Source organism: Triplophysa rosa, linkage group LG14 (assembly GCF_024868665.1).
Source record: "Triplophysa rosa linkage group LG14, Trosa_1v2, whole genome shotgun sequence".
NCBI lineage: Eukaryota > Metazoa > Chordata > Actinopteri > Cypriniformes > Nemacheilidae > Triplophysa > Triplophysa rosa.
The window spans coordinates 18,693,948-18,710,672 of NC_079903.1; the positions used below are offsets into that span (position 1 = coordinate 18,693,948).

The window sequence follows — 16,725 nt, forward strand, 5'->3', positions numbered from 1 at the left end:
ACAGCAGGGGCCGCTATTTTCACTGCAAACCTAAACGTGGATGCTGATATTTCTTAAATGCAAAAAAATCCAAGAAAAGCACATACAGTATTAGTTTGTTTATATTAAAGAGACTTTTTCTATTATTAATTTGTTATAAAATTGCAGTTTAGTTTTGTTATTTGAAATAAAACATTATTTTATCATACAAAGAAACGTGAAGCATTTAAGAAATAATGCAAGGGAAGTTGTTCATTTCTAATTTGTTTCAACTCATTTTTTCAAAATAAATCGTGACTAAATCGCATCGTGAGATCAGAATCGTGACTCGCATCGCATCGTGAGCTGAGTGAATCGTTACATCCCTATTCAGTTGGAATTTATACTGAATGTAAATAACAATGTAACGTAATCTGCAAGATCTGCAAGCATTGCATCATTTTCATTTTGTAAAAACAGATTTCTCAATTTGGTGTTTGTTTGGTGGTCTCCAGGATTCGAACGTATGAGCATGAGGCCATGTGGGAAAAAGCGTTGGTTTCATATGACCTTCACTCCAACCTCCCAGAGGTCACACGACAGATCGGCATAGTGGAGGTACGTATGATCTCTGCTCTGGATGCTTACAGATGAAACTTGGATCAGGTGAGCAGTATTGAGTTTGTGTTTTCTCAGGCTCTGCAGAACTTTGGTTTGTGTAGTATTCTGAGCACATATCTGCACGGGCTGGAGAGAGAGGGTGTGGAGTGGAGTCCTGAACTTAGAGAGCTGCGTTTTCAGGCAGCATGGAGAAATACACAGTGGGACTGCGATCTGCCTGAAAGGTGCGTGGGGGGGAGGTGTTTGCCTCCATCTGTAGATTTAAGAGATTTGGCCATAATAACATGTTTTACATTTTAGATATGGGCCATAGTCCAAAAAAAGGTCACTATAATTAGGGGTGTAACGATGCACTCAGCTCATGATTCAATACGATACACGATACTGGGTTTACGATCGCAGTTGCATCATGATATTTGTAAAAATATTAAACTGACACTCAAATGACAGATCTTTTCGCAAAACAAGCACCATTTTTAGTAACATTTGTTAAAGAATTGATAACATTCAAGGTTTAATTCAACCGTTTTTATGTAAACTAATAAAAACTGAATAGATCTCTCGCTGAAAAATAAAATTGAGTTTTAACATAAAAATATATTTCATTTAATAATATTTTGCCATAGCTCTACGATACATATTTTAAAGTACCAGTGAAATAAAAAATTACAATGACTGTTTTTGCATGAAATACTGCATCGTTTATTGTAAACAGTTTATCAATGTGGGTCATTCATGTTCAGTTAAAATCTGAAAATGCACTTCCTTCCTGTAATGATTATCCATCCATATGACGTATGTTAGATGGCCTGGGCGGAGCATCTGTTAACTCCTCCCCTTCAACTGTCGGTCTGCTGCCAGTTTCATTTCAAAATGCAACGGCTGTTTTCATACATCAATCAACTCTCAGGGAAAGCAAAAAGCCACGGCCACTATTTTTCTCATTCGAAATTCCATTTCACTCGGAAATGTGTCAAAATACGGAAGTAAAAACGATCGCACGGGGACTTTATTAGCTCTACGATGCATATCTTAATGGTTTTGTATTGCGATATGCGATACCTCAATATATTGTTGTTATGCCCCCTTATGATAATGTGTTGTGTAAGTGCTAGGGATGTGACGAGATCTTGTGGCACGAGATCTCACGAGACCAGTATCACAGTATCCTCACGCAATTGGCATGATGGGGTGTTGGGCTCGAAATTGCGAGCATTTTAATCGCTTATGCTCTCTAAATTGAACCTGTGTCACCTCAAAATATGTTTATCAGCAGCTGAGCTGACTGTACCACAAGTACAGTAAAGCAATTGCAAGTTTACGTTACGTTATTTTAAATACATTCGTAGGCAAATCTCTTCAAAAACAGATCATCTGTCTCTTACATATGTGCAATGTAAGCATAAAACATGATTTGTTAATGTAGTTTTAACTGTTTCTCTGAAGGCTATGAGGGTTCAGCCAGTGGAGGAAGGAGGATTGACATTGTGATATGATCGCCACCTCCGCTAACACCAGCAGTCGAGCACTATGCAAAAGCATATAGAGAAAACAGACACAGCTCTTTACTAAAAGCTACGCCTGTTAAGAAAACAAGCATATTTTTTGTGCAATTTCTGCCTGTCAGTTGAGTTTGTGACAAAGCATTTTGCAGTATTAACATATTGTTTATTACTGCATAATATAATGAAGTGAAGTGAAAGTGACCTATTAGTCAGATATGGTGACCCATACCCAAAACGTGACCTCTGCATTTAACCCATCCAGAGAGTAGTGAACACACGCACAGCAAGTCGTGAACACACATACATCCGGAGCAGTGGGCAGCTATCACTGCAGCACCCGGGGAGCAAGTAGGGATAAGGTGCCTTGCTCAAGGGCACCTCAGTCGTTACCGGCCCTGGGAATCGAACCGGCAACCTTCTGGTCACGAGTCCGACTCTCTAACCATTAGGCCATTACTGAATAATACAATTTCTCTTCTCGCCTTATGGGATAAGTGTCTCGTCACACCCCTAGTAAGTGCTAATCTTTATTGTGTTGAAAGTATGATTCTATGAGAGAGAATTCTGTACTTCCAACTTTATTGTGAGAATTTAGTGAAGGCCTTTTCTCTTCCACAATTTACAGGTATATTTCACAGTTTTTATTGGGAAAAGAGGACGTTTAAGGATCATGGGATTTCTAAATGACTCATTGTTTATATTTTCGTTTGTTTAGAACTGAGAAGCTGAAGCCTGGAATCAGTGAGTCTCTGTTCAGCGCTCTTCAGGCTCTGAGGGATAAAGAATTCTCCCTGTTTGAGCAAACACTCAACTATGCCAGGTAACCAGAACACATCTTCCTGTATAAAACCCTGTCCACACCAAAGACGAAAAATCACTCTAAATGAAAGAAAGTAACTACAGTGGACGGATGCTAATATAGCTATCATCTTAGATACTTACTAGTAAGTTACTAGGTGCAGCTGTGACGTGTCAGAGGAGATCTGGCCCTCCCTGCTGAGTTTTTTTTCCGTCATTTATTCATCATTGGAGTTTGGGTTGCTCGCCACTGGGCCGTGTTGGCTTGCTCACTGGGAGACAGCTGATATATTAGATTAGTTTAAGATTCTTTAAACTCCATTATCATTGCTTACTAAAATAGTCTTACTCTTTCTGTACCATGTACTGAATTGTATTTTACCTTTCTCTGTTTTTCTTTTCGTTTTGTTTATCTCCCTGTAAAGCTGCTTTGAAACAACGCAACATTGTAAAAGCGCAATATAAATAAAATACAGTAGAAGTGAATTGAATTATCTCTATAGTTATCGTTCTTAGTGCGAACTGGCCTTAATCTGACTTGTGTGTTTTGTCAGAGGTCATGAGGTGGAGGAGTTGTGTCGTGGCAGTTTGGAGGCTGCTTCTTCACTTTACCCTGCACTTTGTAACCTGCAGAGAATTGCCGAACTCCAGAGTGTCCAGGATCTTTTTGCAAGGTCGCCTGATCCTATCACTGTTTTTGCTTCTATTATTACTGTATTCATAGATTCTGTATGTTATTTAAATGTTTGTGTGTCTGTACAGAAATGAAATTGCGTTGAATACACGTGGTAACAGATTTCTTTGCTCTTGACAGGCCTATAACTGACTCCGCTCTGAATGAGGTCTACGGGAAATGGCAGCAACACTCGGATCTCTTGACTGATAGTGATTTCAGTCTGGTAGAGCCCGTTTTAGCCCTGCGCTCCTCCATACAGGAAAGCCTGATTTCCTCAGCGACAGATCCTGACAGGAAGAACCACCTGATATCGGCCTATTCCTCACACCTGATGGAGCTGTGCAAACTTGCTCGTGCTGCAGGCAACACACAGGTGTTCTTCATGTCTTGTGTATTGAATTTGCTACAATTGCCATTTATGTTTCATTTAAAGGTACAGTTTGTAAAAATTTCGCAGTAAAATATCCAAAAACCACTAGGCCATATTTTTTTCAGTTGAGTACTTACAATATCGCAAATGTTTCCAACTACTTGTGAATTGTGAGAAAATCGCTATTTTAAACAGTGACACAGGGCCTGGCAGTTGCCTGTCAATGGCGTCATATCCGCATTACCCTTTGTTAACGCGTTTACTGACGTAGAAACATGATGAACATGATTTCTCGTTCCCGTCTGATTGATGGCCATCAGCGGTGGAGTTGAAGACAACAGATCCCATCATTCCACACTCCTTCACAGCGTCATCAAACTACACCATTGTTGTTGTTTTGAATGTGCGCCCTCTAGCGGCAGATTTTACAAACTGTGGCTTTAAGTCTATTAGCCAATTGGCTGTACCATCAACAAGGCCAATATAACAAACCTGAGTTGTATAATGCTAAGTAATTGTAATGTTGTAGAATTACATCGAAACATTAATATAATTTAATGAAGAAAGGTAAAATAAGTCAGCAAGTGCCAAATACCAGTGTCGGCCAGTTAGTCGTTTTGGGGAGACTGCTTCTTATTAGTATCACATGGTTATCCTTAAAGAATGTTACTCCAGCGTTGTGTGTTTTTGTTCATGTAGCTGGCAGAGCGAGCCGTTTTTCACATGAAGCAGAAAGGCGTGGACAGCGCTGGGGCCGTGGGCTCGTGGGCGTGGCAGCTGGAGGAGGCTCAGGTGTTCTGGGTGAAGAGAGAACAGGGGCTGGCTCTGGGGCAGCTCAAACAGATGATCCACAAACTGGAGGATCTAGTGAGCGGGCGTTAAGACCATATATATTGCTTCTATTTCATATATGTCTGTGTAGTACATGCCGAATGTGTTTATTTGAGCAGGTGTGTGTGAATCCTGCTCTGGTGCCGGTGTTTTCTGAATGCTTGAGACTGTGTGGGAACTGGCTGGCCGAATCCTGTTTAGAGAGTCCTGCTGTTATACTGGAGAAATATCTAGAGAGGGTAAATCTGTCATATATTGTACAAGGCATGATGGGAAATGAAGTGATTTCTGGAAAGTAATAAATTATTCCGGTTAAGGTTATTTTGTTATTTTGAGATTGGACACAGGGTAGTATTACTGAGTAAAAAAATGTTTTTCAATGGCATCATAATCATTCTTTACAGTTAAAGTCCCTGTGAACCAGAAGTTGCGATTGTTTTTACTTCTGTATTCTGGCGCATTTCCGAGTGAAATGGCATTTCGAATGAGAAAAAATAGTGGGTGTGGCTTGATTTTTCACCACGATTTGATTTGTTGTATAAAAACAGCCGTTGCATTTTGAAATGGAACTGGAAGCAGACTGACAGTTGAAGGGGAGGAGTCAAAAGATGCTCCGCCCAAGCCGACTAACTTACGTCATTTGAGACGGATAGTCGCGCTAGAGGGCGGAAGTGCATTTTCAGATTTTAACTGAAGATTACGAGAGCACACGAACTTTAAAAAGAGAATGACCCACATTGATAAGCTATTGACAATAAACGCTTCAGTATTTCATGAAAAAATAGGAATCGTAATTTTTCATTTCACTGGGACTTTAACTTTAAGTGCAGTTATTGTCTTGTCATTGTTAACGTGGTACCACCACACTCGTGTTTTATATACTGTGTATTGAATGTCAGTAAATGAGTGATTGATGCCGGACAGGCTGTGGAGGTGATTGAGGACCATTGTGCCGGATCCGACGCTAAACTCCAGAGCCAGAAAACCCAGGCTTTCTTCTCGCTAGCCCGGTTTTCTGACGCACAGTACCAGAGCATCGAGAATTACATGAAGTCCTCTGAGTTTGAGAATAAACAGGCGCTTCTGGAGAAGGCCAAGGAGGAAGTGGATCTCATGCGAGAAAGGAAGGTCAGCAACAACAGGTCAGCAGTATGGGAATTACAACTACACTTTACTATGTAGTGACTACTATTGGAGTGACAGGGAAAGCATCTCACCAGAGTCCACAGAGAATCAGGGCTACAAACAAGCTTCCTCCCGTGCAAACACAGATGCACAATTTTATTCATGCGCAGGTACACAGTGAAAGTTCAGAGGGAACTCGAGCTGGACATCAAGGCGATGGCCAACCTCCAGACTGACCGTAACCGCTTCCTCCTCAAGGCTGTGGAGAACTACATCCAGTGCCTGGAGCTTGGAGAAGAACACGACACCTGGGTCTTCAGACTGGCGTCCCTCTGGCTGGAGAATGCTGATGTCAAAACAGTCAATGACATGATGAGGGTAAGACTGCAAATCTAACTTTCGTACGGTGTTACAGATGTTGTATTATTGGTGGTTGTAAATGGTGTTTCGTTTGTGTTGGTGTTAGACTGGGGTAAAGAAAATTTCGTCGTATAAGTTCCTGCCCCTGATGTACCAGTTAGCTGCTCGAATGGGTACAAAAGTGTCCAGTTCACAGGACGTGGGTTTCCATAATGTTTTGAATGAGGTAACCTCGAGCTTTTCATTTGAACTACACAAGTATAGAATCACAGCTAAAATAGGTCCATGCACTGTCTTCAGCTGATCTGTCATTCATCCCTGGACCACCCGCACCACACTCTCTTCATCATCTTGGCCCTGGTCAACGGCAACAAAGATGAGAGTTTCTCTCGCAGTCGTTCATCCAAGAGCACACGCCAGCCTTCGCCTTTGGACTTGGTATGTTTATCTACATACAGCCTCAGAAATGACATCAATTAAAGACATAAATCATATATTTTGAGATTTAGATGAGCTATTTACCATTGCTCTATGTGGATACTGACAAGAGTGTACACAAACACTTGAGACTTGGGGTTTATGATATTGTTTATTATATTGTGTTGTAGGAGCGCACCGAGGTAGCTCGAAAGATCATTGACGTGGTTCGTAAAAAGAAAGCCAAGATGATCAAAGGCATTGAGACACTCTGCAGTGCCTACATCACTTTGGCGTACATGGACGCAAGTCGCCATAAAACTGAGAAGAGTGAGTACATCCCTCCAGTCAAGCATTTATTTTGTGTGTTGTTTCCTGTCGGTTTTGAGTCTTGTAACTTGCTTTGTTACATTTCTTAGCAGTGTCGTATAAAGATGAAATGTAATTAAGTTGTACTATGTTAATATATAAGATGTTTTGAATGTAACGTACGTGCTCTGGTAATAAGAGGGTTGTCTTGTTTGCATAGAAGCCATACCGATCCCGTCTGAACAACCAATCCTGCAAATCAAAGACCTTGATGATGTCATCATTCCCACCATGGAGATCAAGGTAAAAAGATGAAAACGTTTTATGGTCAGAGATGTCTCTTAAAAGGCTATTTCATGTAAATGTGTGAAAACAAAATGCAAAATATTGAACTAGCATTCTTTTCAAGCAAAGATGTCACAGAAGAAGTCTTATAATTATACAGCAAAGTAGTTTTAAAGGTGCCATGAATTCAAACCACAATTTTAACCCGAGCTTTTGTTATATAAGAGGGAATCGTATTCACGCGAACATCATGTAAGTGTCAGAACTGAAATGCCCTTGTTACAGAGATTACATCTGTTATTGACACCAGGCCCAGCGAACGGCAGGTTCTGGAATGCACCTATCTGATAGGTTGAACTCCGCCTCCACAAGAGAATATCAACGACTACTTCTCTAGCCCCGCCCACTGATTTGCGAATGACAGTACTGAAGTAACACAAGTTGCGCGGAACCAGATAGAGCGAGCAAGCAATAAACATGCCGTTAAAGATCGCAAAATATTGTGGAGTCAGTGCCTGATTGTGGAAGAACACAGTCGCTGCATAACCTTCCTTCGGATTCCGACATTAGTAATCAGCTCACGTGGGTAAAACATTACCACGGATTCCTTTGTGAACAAGGCAGAGGTCGACGATCGATTTGCGGAGAGACTAAAATTAAAAAGCAGTGCTGTGCCGTCAATATTGGATACGATAGGAATGGCTCAGCAATCTTATGTGAGTACAACATTTTTGTACTATGCGTCACTATTGCTTTGTTAGAGATCGCTTGATATGCCCTGAAATACAGATGCGGGGAGGTAATTTATAAATCACACGAGGTCCCCAGATAATACCAATTCTGTGCGAATAGAGCGAATGTGTAACCTAAGCTATACAAACTATACGCAAAGCCTTGCCATCACATCCAGGAAATAAGTCAGTAAAGTTGAGTAAATCAGAGGCTTCACTTATCCTGTGCGAATGCGTCACATGAAATACAGATGTGGGGTAATTTATAAATCACAGGAGGTCTCCAGATAATACTAATACCGTGCGAAAACTGCGAATGGTGCTAATGTGTAACCTAACGTTACGACTCTAACCAAATTCACAGAAGGCTCCAACTAAGTTTACTACGCAAACTGCTATCCAATCATAGCAGTGGCCGTTTACTTCCAAGTCTTCATGGCGGAACGCCCATTCAAACCGATCGTTTGTCGAGCTGGCCTCAAAACCCGGGTATAAAATAGCCTATTACTTATTGATTTTGATGTTTTTGAATGTAAAAACCATTCGAACGTCATAAGTAGACCTCATACAACAGTTTAAAACAATAAACAAGCGCAGTTCATCACACCTTTAAAATAATGAGACATTTCGATCTATAATAATTATTCTGTAATATCTCAAATAAAAGATCTATAATAAAAGAGTGGTTATTCTTGATCTGATCCCTTTCTCTTATTTCTAATTTTCGCAAGCTGACAATTTCTGCCATTTTTAATTTTTTTATGTTTCTTTGATTTGCTCAAAACTTGACATGCATCATCTATACTTCAAAATAATTTTGAATCGGTCACACTGCTCAACATATTTAAGCCAATTTAATTTGTGGATTGGCCCTTTTTCACAAATAAACCAATATCTTCTGAACACAAAGTCCAAGCTTAAAGAAACTCCATACGTGGATATTGTGCGTGCCAGACTTTGTCAAAAACGTCCAACAGGAGCGCTAAAACTAGAAACATCATAACTGCAGCTCTAAAATCAAGAGAGTGGGAGATTTGCATCCTTATTTTTTTACACGTTAAAATATTCAAAAATTAATAAAATAATTATTTTAGTTTTATCGGTTTTTTATTTTATTTGTGAAAATCTTATCATTGTAATATTTGGAACAAACATACAAAGAAGTAAAATCAAGACTACATACAACATTTTGTACAATATCAAGACACATCATTTCATGTTGCTTAAGGTCTTTATTCCAATAGTTACTTTGAATAATAATTTACTACTAATAATGAATTATTAACGTCCCTTTTGATTATTAAAGGGCCTTTGCGAACAATGCAAGATGACATTTTACTGCTAAAATGCTGAAATATCAGAATGTTTGACCAACATCTATTGTATTACTGTATTATTGCATAAAGTATTTGTGACCCTCTGTGTTTCGAGTCGCTTTGTCCCAGAATAAATGTAAAAGGCACTCTGTTATTAATAAAGAAAGCTAAAGTAAGGGAGCTAGACCTTATCATTATTATATCAATATAAAAAATCCTCAATGGCAAGTAAATGTCAAAATTAGGATTCTGGCTCAATATAATACATGTCACATGTGAAACAACCAAATACATGTACATATTACATTTTGAGATGTAAGACAACCATGAGGCTATCTTAATTTTAAGATGACATTTACGACAGCTTTTGTTTCGAGAATTTTGATTCTTTTTTCATTTTTTTCCTAAGAACAATCTTCAGAAAAACTCTGGAATACAAAACATTCCTAACTTTTTTCTTGAATTAGAATATAAAGTTCTTGTGAACCGGAAGTCGCGATCGTTTTTACGTCCATATTGTGACGCATTTCCGAGTGAAATGGAATTTGGACAGAGAAAAATTGTGGGCGTGGCTTTCATCTTTCTCAGCGATTTGATTTGATGTATAAAAACAGCCATTGCGTTTTGAAATTGAACTGGCAGCTAGGGCTGTGCACGATTAATCGCGATTACCAATAAATCATGCTGAAATCGAGCTGGCTCGATTATGCAAGGCATTGATCTTTTTTTTATGCATAGCTTGTCCGTGAAGCACGTCTCTGGGATCAGTAGGAAATGCTGCTCGATCTAAAAGCAGTGCGAGTTTGAGTCGCTTATAACATGCATTTAAAAAGCAACACCCGTCAAACATGATCATTATAAATATACTTTATTATCATGAAAATACCTGAGGAGGCTTGAGAAACAGTGATAAAAACATGTCCTTAGGCATTTCCTAGAACTACGTGTGTTATGGTCTTCTTCTGCAGTGCGTATTTGGAGTTTCTGCACGAGAGCGCCCTCTGGCTTCCGGATGCAGCAGCATTTTACCGCACTTCACTCTCAAGCTGTGCATAAATCACGTGATATATATTTCGGTTAATCGTGCACAGCCCTACTGGCAGCAGACTGATAGTTAAAGGGGAGGAGTTAACGGATGCTAACATACGTCATTTAAGATGGATAGTCATTAAAGGACGGAAGTGCATTTTCAGACTTTAACTGAAGATTATGAGGCTACACAAATATTAAAAAGAGAATGAACCACATTGAAAAACTGTTTACAATAAATGCCGCAATATTTAATGAAAAAATGGGCATTGTCTTTTTTAATTTCACTGGGACTTTAAGAAAACATACTGCAGAATTTTCTTCTTAAGAATGTTTTGTGAATCTGCCCCTGTTTCCCAAGAAAAAAGAGTCCTATGAGATTGGTGAGTAAATGATGACAGACCTTTCATTTTAATTTCATTAACTTGTATTGTTTAGGTGGATCCATCAGGCAGATACGAAGACCTTGTGACTGTGAGATCATTCGAACCTTCCTTTCACCTGGCTGGAGGCGTCAACCTACCGAAGATAATCGACTGTGTGGGCTCAGACGGCGTGACCAGGAAACAGCTAGTTAAGGTCAGGTTATTTACTACAAACCATAATCATGCAAGGCTTCGGTGTCTACAGTACATACTGTAGTCATTTCTGACATTGAAGCATACACAGATCAGATCAGATCAGAATTTTTTAAATATAATGAGAAAAATGATACTCGAGTGTTCTAAAACATTCGACGGGTACTGTATGTATTGAGTCTTCGGGAACCAGAGATTACTCGTTTTCCTTACAAGTGTACGTCAAGTTTGAAGCCCAAGTGTAAATTGTGTGGTTGTGTCGGGGTCACAGGGTCAGGATGATCTGAGGCAGGACGCGGTGATGCAGCAGGTCTTTCATATGTGCTCCACGCTCCTGCAGCGCAACGCAGAAACACGCAAGAGAAAACTCAACATCCGCCGCTACAAAGTACAAACACTCCTCACACACAATAAGTGTTCGTAAGGTTGTAACAGCAGTTTAAGAATTGTGCGACACTGTGCCGTGTGTGCGGAGTAGGTGGTGCCGTTTTCCCAGCGCAGCGGTGTTTTGGAGTGGTGTTCTGGTACCGTGCCCATTGGAGAGTTCCTGGTTGACCCACTGAAAGGGGCACACAAACGCTTCCGCCCACAGGACTGGACCAACATGGCCTGTCGCAAGAAAATGATGGTAGTGCTTTGTGCTTTCTACACACATATCGCCCCCTACCCCTTTTAAAAAAATCTAATGAAATCATTTGGCTCTCTGTTACGTGTAGGACGCCCAGAGGCTGGAGTTTGATGGCAAACTTCAGGCGTTCACAGAGGTGTGCCAGCATTTCCGCCCAGTGTTTCGATACTTTTGCATGGAGCGCTTCCTGGACCCTGCAGTGTGGCTGGAGAGACGATTAGCATATACGCGCAGTGTGGCCACCTCCTCTATTGGTACGCGATACTGGCACGATACCGTCATCCACTGGGTTTCTGACTTGAAACTGAAGTGTGTGGCAGTATCTTTAATTCATAGAATTTAATAAATGATGTAATATTCTTTTTTTCCCTGACAGTCGGTTACATCGTTGGCTTGGGTGATCGACACATTCAGAACATTCTTATTGATGAAGAGACCGCAGAACTGGTCCACATAGACCTGGGTATGCGCACAAAGAAATCCTTGCTTATGAAAATGTTTGATCTTTTCGTTTTATGTCAACCTGCAACATCTTTTCACGCAGGGGTTGCATTCGAGCAGGGTAAAATCTTGCCTACCCCTGAGACGGTGCCGTTCAGACTTTCTCGAGATATCGTGGATGGGATGGGCTTCGCTGGGGTGGAGGGGGTGTTCAGGAGGTGAGCCTTTATTAAATAGCCAAACTCAGACCTATTCATTTAAAATCGACCAGGTAAAAAAACTCTTATCTTAATAGTCAGTTTGATGATCAAATAAATAATAATAGAATTTATTTGACTATAATATAATAAAAAATAACTGTAATAAATAAATAATACATGAGTTATAACTACAATAAAATGGCACACACACACACGTCTGATTCGACTATAGGCAAGACGTGACAATTCTGATTCGACTATGTAAATTCTTAGTCGGCGACACCCCTAAATTATAATAGAATTTATTCAACTATAATATAATAAAAAATAACAGTAATCAATAAATAATATATGAGCTTATAACTACAATAAAATTATAATATAATTTATTCAACTATAATATAATACAAAAGGTAATAAATAAATAATATATGAGCTTTAACTACAATAAAATAAAATTATAATATAATTTATTAAACTATAATATAATAAAAAATAACAGTAATAAATGAATAAAGTATAATTAATAATATATGAGATATAACATTTTATAAGAACACATTTTGTGTTTGTTGTTGTAATATCTCCTGAAGCACTCCTGTCTCCTGTAAATCTTCCCTAAAAGTGAGACACTGTATGCATTTGTGACATTTATTACGACACATATTTAGGTTTCTAAAGTACTGAACTGTAATTTTTGTTCTTATGAATATGTAGATGTTGTGAGAAGACGATGGAAGTTATGAGGAGTTCTCAGGAGGCCCTGTTAACCATTGTGGAGGTGAACAGAAACACATCTCTTATCTGTCAGTCATGAGTAAATGAGTGCTCTTTCTTAACCTGGATGGTGTGTGCAGGTGTTGCTGTACGACCCTCTGTTCGATTGGACCATGAACCCTCTGAAGGCCTTTTACCTGCAGCAACACGACGAGCAGGCGGAGCTTAATGCCACGCTTAACTCCACGCCGGGCGGAGACGAGCTCGACGCCCACCGCAAGGCCAGGTCTGCCATGTTTTAACAGGGTGGCCGCGGGTCCTTAAAAAGTCTTAAATAAAATGTTCCTAATATAAGGCCTTTAAAAGTCTTAAAAAGACTCCGATTCGACAGGTCTTAAATATTTTGGTCACATTACCGCAAAAAAATACACACTTTAACTGTTTATATACCTACAGAATACAAATTTGGAGACCATTTTTCCATTTTTGCCTTTAATTAGCACTTCTACATGTATTGCAACCATTTGATCCCGGTGTATCTTGAATTACAACAGAAACAAACCTCGAGAGTTACATACAGTAAAATTACCCAAATGCAATGTGAAAGAATGTGATTAAAAATCAGTTTCTGCATTAATATTTCAGTTTTTTGTCCTGTGCTTCCAACCATTATATGTCATCTAAAAAGAAAATGGCGGCTTCCTTTGGTTTCAATGAGTATAAATATTTTCATTACTTGGAAAAAAATTTTTAAATGTGATTTTAAGTTCAAATGCAAGTAGTGTACGGCTATTATAACTTAAGACGTACATGCCTTCCTAGTCGGGGATCCCTTTAAGTATTCAAGATCTGAAAACATTGCATCTTTTTTTGACCAGTTCCATTTTAATTTTGTGCAAATAAATGCAAAAAAATAAAAAATATATTTAGAATTTGGGAGAAATGCTGTCAGTAGATCAAAGAATAAAACAAAAATGATCATTTTAATTAAAACACACCTAGAAATGGTAAATGCAGAAAAACTTAAATGTGTGTATGTCGGAGTGCTTTTTTGGTCTTTAAAGGTGTCATATGTCACTGCTAAAAAGAATATTATGGTTTGTTTTAGATGTAATTCAATGTGTATACACGATTTAAGGTTCAAAAATGCTGTATTTTCCACACACCGTGCATGTTTGTATCTCCTCTTTGCCCCGCCTCTCTGAAACGCACAGATTTTTTACAAAGCTCATCGCTCTGAAAGGCGAGGTGTGCTATGATTGGGCCAGTTAACCAGTGCGTAGTGATTGGTCGAATACTGCAAGCGTGTGACGGAAATGTAACGCATCTTACCATATTTGGAACATCAGGTTCCAAAGCAATTGTACTGTAAAACCATTGGCCAATCATAAGGAGCAGGGGGCGGGGCAAGAGTCTTCAGTGCAACTGAATCATTTGTTTATTTCACATCTAATGTGTTTTGTGTTTCAGCAGTGACAGTCAGAGCTTTAATAAAGTGGCGGAGCGAGTGTTGCTCAGACTGCAGGAGAAGCTGAAGGGTGTTGAGGAGGGAACAGTGCTCAGTGTGGGAGGGCAGGTCAACCTCCTCATCCAGCAGGCCATGGACACTAAAAATCTCAGTCGACTTTTCTCCGGCTGGCAGGCCTGGGTCTGATACACGCCGCAGATGTTCATGTTCTCGTACAGACCAAAACAATCTATAGTGAATGAATGTTATTATCATATGCAGATCTGATATGAAATTATTTTCAGATGCCTTGGAACTGTTCTCCCTCATGTCCCCTCGTGGTCTCTGTGACGTTCAAGCTTTATCTACTCTGAATGTCCACCTTTGAAAATACTTGCACTATTAGCCGACAGTAAAAAAACAATTAAATACGTCTATGCTTGTCTGACAGATTTCTGTAATAAAATAAAAACATTAACGTTTTTAAAGCGAAATTAATTTTCATTCACCACTCATTTTATTTCTATGTATTAAATTGAAATTTTGTTTCACAAGTGGGGAAAACGATTGCAATAATAACCGTTGTTTGTTCTGGAGATATGCATGTACTGTACGTGCAGATATCACTCATAGGTTTTCATTAATATCTTATTGAATGCAATAATTAATTACGGCTAAATTGAAAATAAACTGTTTTTTATACATAATTTTGCCTATTGTTTCAGTTTTGAGGTAGTACCAAATGTTGTCAAAATGTTCAACATTACTTCTACAGCATTTGTTCATTTCAGTATTGTAACATTTAAACATTTACTAATACAACGTTTACAGTGAAATCTAAAGTTGTGCATCTATATGCACCTATAGACCACTTCGCAAGATGTAAACACTGGTTTAAGTTTTTATTTATTATTATGTTTTTAAATCTTAAAGATATTTGTTTGTTTAAATCGGTTATAAATATTCTGTCGGTTGTATTTTGTTGAAATGTTTGTGTAGGGAAACGGGAAGTTATTCTGGACCAGTGTTTATTACATCATCCAAAGAGGTCTATATTTGTATATATATATATATATATATAGTAGGGGTGTCCCCGACTAAGAAGTTACGTAGTCGAATCAGAATTGTCACGTCTTGCCTATAGTCGACTGATAGTCGAATCAGACGTGTGTGTTTGTGTGTGTGCGCGCGCCAGTGCATGTGTGGACGACACCAGGTGGTTAAGGGTACAGCGCAACATTGATGCACCAAAAAACAATCAAACATTAATTTACAGAATTTGTTTAGAACAGAATATACCTTTATAATACATAAATGCACAGAAGACGCAGATAGACGTGGGGGTTTCGGTACCCAACCCTAAAAATGTCCCATTTCTTTATATCATAAATAGCACAGTGCATGCCCGTCTGTTATGCCACTGCCCAAATAACCAAAATGACATGATCCCCATTGCATAACACCTCTGCGAAGATTCGACTGTGAGATTGGTAGTCGAATCGGGCTCCTCCGATCACCCCTAAGGTGTACAGTTTATGTTATGTCTGAGCTTCGGTACACCTCTGCTTTAACTACTGTACCCCACGAGACTGTTATTCGCAAACTGTACCATGTCTGCTTCATGAATCAACGTGTCGGTGCAGTTAATGAAGGTATGAGGAGTTTGATGGAGTCGGTGGGAGAACTGGAGTTGAGCAGTGGATGATTAGAGCTGCTTTGGTTCATTACAGGATTCATGAGGCAAAGCCACTAGAAACAGCAGCCGAGAGGCTCTTGCATAACTCTCGGAGTCTGAGTGAAGTCTTCTACTGAAAGAGTGTTACCTAAAAACAAGTTACTTAAACGTTGATGCTTTCTTTTTCATGACTGTATAATTGGGTTGTTTGTCTGAATTAAAGCAAAAGTCATACATTTATGATAAATTGTTCTTGCTAAGCAGTGTTGGGTAAGTTACTCTGAAAAAGTAATTAATTACTAGTTACAAATTACATATTCAATAGTGTAATTAGTTTACTGTACAAATTACTCTCTCCAAAAAGTATTTAATTACTTATTTACTAATTATTCTATATCCTACATCAACCTTGATTAGTTAAGTTTTCAACTGCTCTTTTAATTCATTCAAATAAATAGTATAAAACTAAAAGTATTTTTATTAACTGGGCAAAGTATTACAAATGTGAGAAGGAATCATTAAAGTGTGTATTTTAAAGTTAGACTTTGAATTTTGATGTTAATTCCACTATTGAATATATTACAAAGTATTTCGTTTAATTACGTCAGAAGTATCTGTTATTAAATTACTGGAAAAAGAAGAGTAGTCCCTTGCTTTACCTTTTCAAGGGAAAAGTAACTAATTACTTAGCAACTAGTTACACATCCA

General features: G+C 38.8%; 1 protein-coding gene across 3 annotated transcripts in view; it reads left to right on the plus strand.

Annotated features, from left to right (window-relative positions):
• atm (ATM serine/threonine kinase) overlaps positions 1–15,035 on the plus strand; it is a 46,035-nt gene extending 31,000 nt beyond the window's left edge. For all 3 annotated transcript variants that reach the window (XM_057351162.1, XM_057351166.1, XM_057351167.1), the window contains exons 42-63: positions 474–576; positions 655–803; positions 2,800–2,904; positions 3,437–3,556; positions 3,697–3,931; positions 4,628–4,795; positions 4,879–4,998; positions 5,684–5,901; positions 6,055–6,262; positions 6,351–6,470; positions 6,545–6,682; positions 6,853–6,991; positions 7,191–7,273; positions 10,770–10,910; positions 11,181–11,297; positions 11,388–11,537; positions 11,626–11,791; positions 11,914–12,000; positions 12,082–12,196; positions 12,896–12,959; positions 13,036–13,181; positions 14,366–15,035. In XM_057351162.1, the coding sequence (XP_057207145.1) occupies positions 474–576; positions 655–803; positions 2,800–2,904; positions 3,437–3,556; positions 3,697–3,931; positions 4,628–4,795; positions 4,879–4,998; positions 5,684–5,901; positions 6,055–6,262; positions 6,351–6,470; positions 6,545–6,682; positions 6,853–6,991; positions 7,191–7,273; positions 10,770–10,910; positions 11,181–11,297; positions 11,388–11,537; positions 11,626–11,791; positions 11,914–12,000; positions 12,082–12,196; positions 12,896–12,959; positions 13,036–13,181; positions 14,366–14,549 (3,076 nt within the window). In that variant the 3' untranslated portion in view covers positions 14,550–15,035. The remainder of the gene's footprint in view (positions 1–473; positions 577–654; positions 804–2,799; positions 2,905–3,436; positions 3,557–3,696; positions 3,932–4,627; positions 4,796–4,878; positions 4,999–5,683; positions 5,902–6,054; positions 6,263–6,350; positions 6,471–6,544; positions 6,683–6,852; positions 6,992–7,190; positions 7,274–10,769; positions 10,911–11,180; positions 11,298–11,387; positions 11,538–11,625; positions 11,792–11,913; positions 12,001–12,081; positions 12,197–12,895; positions 12,960–13,035; positions 13,182–14,365) is intronic.
• The last annotated feature ends 1,690 nt before the right edge of the window (positions 15,036–16,725 follow it).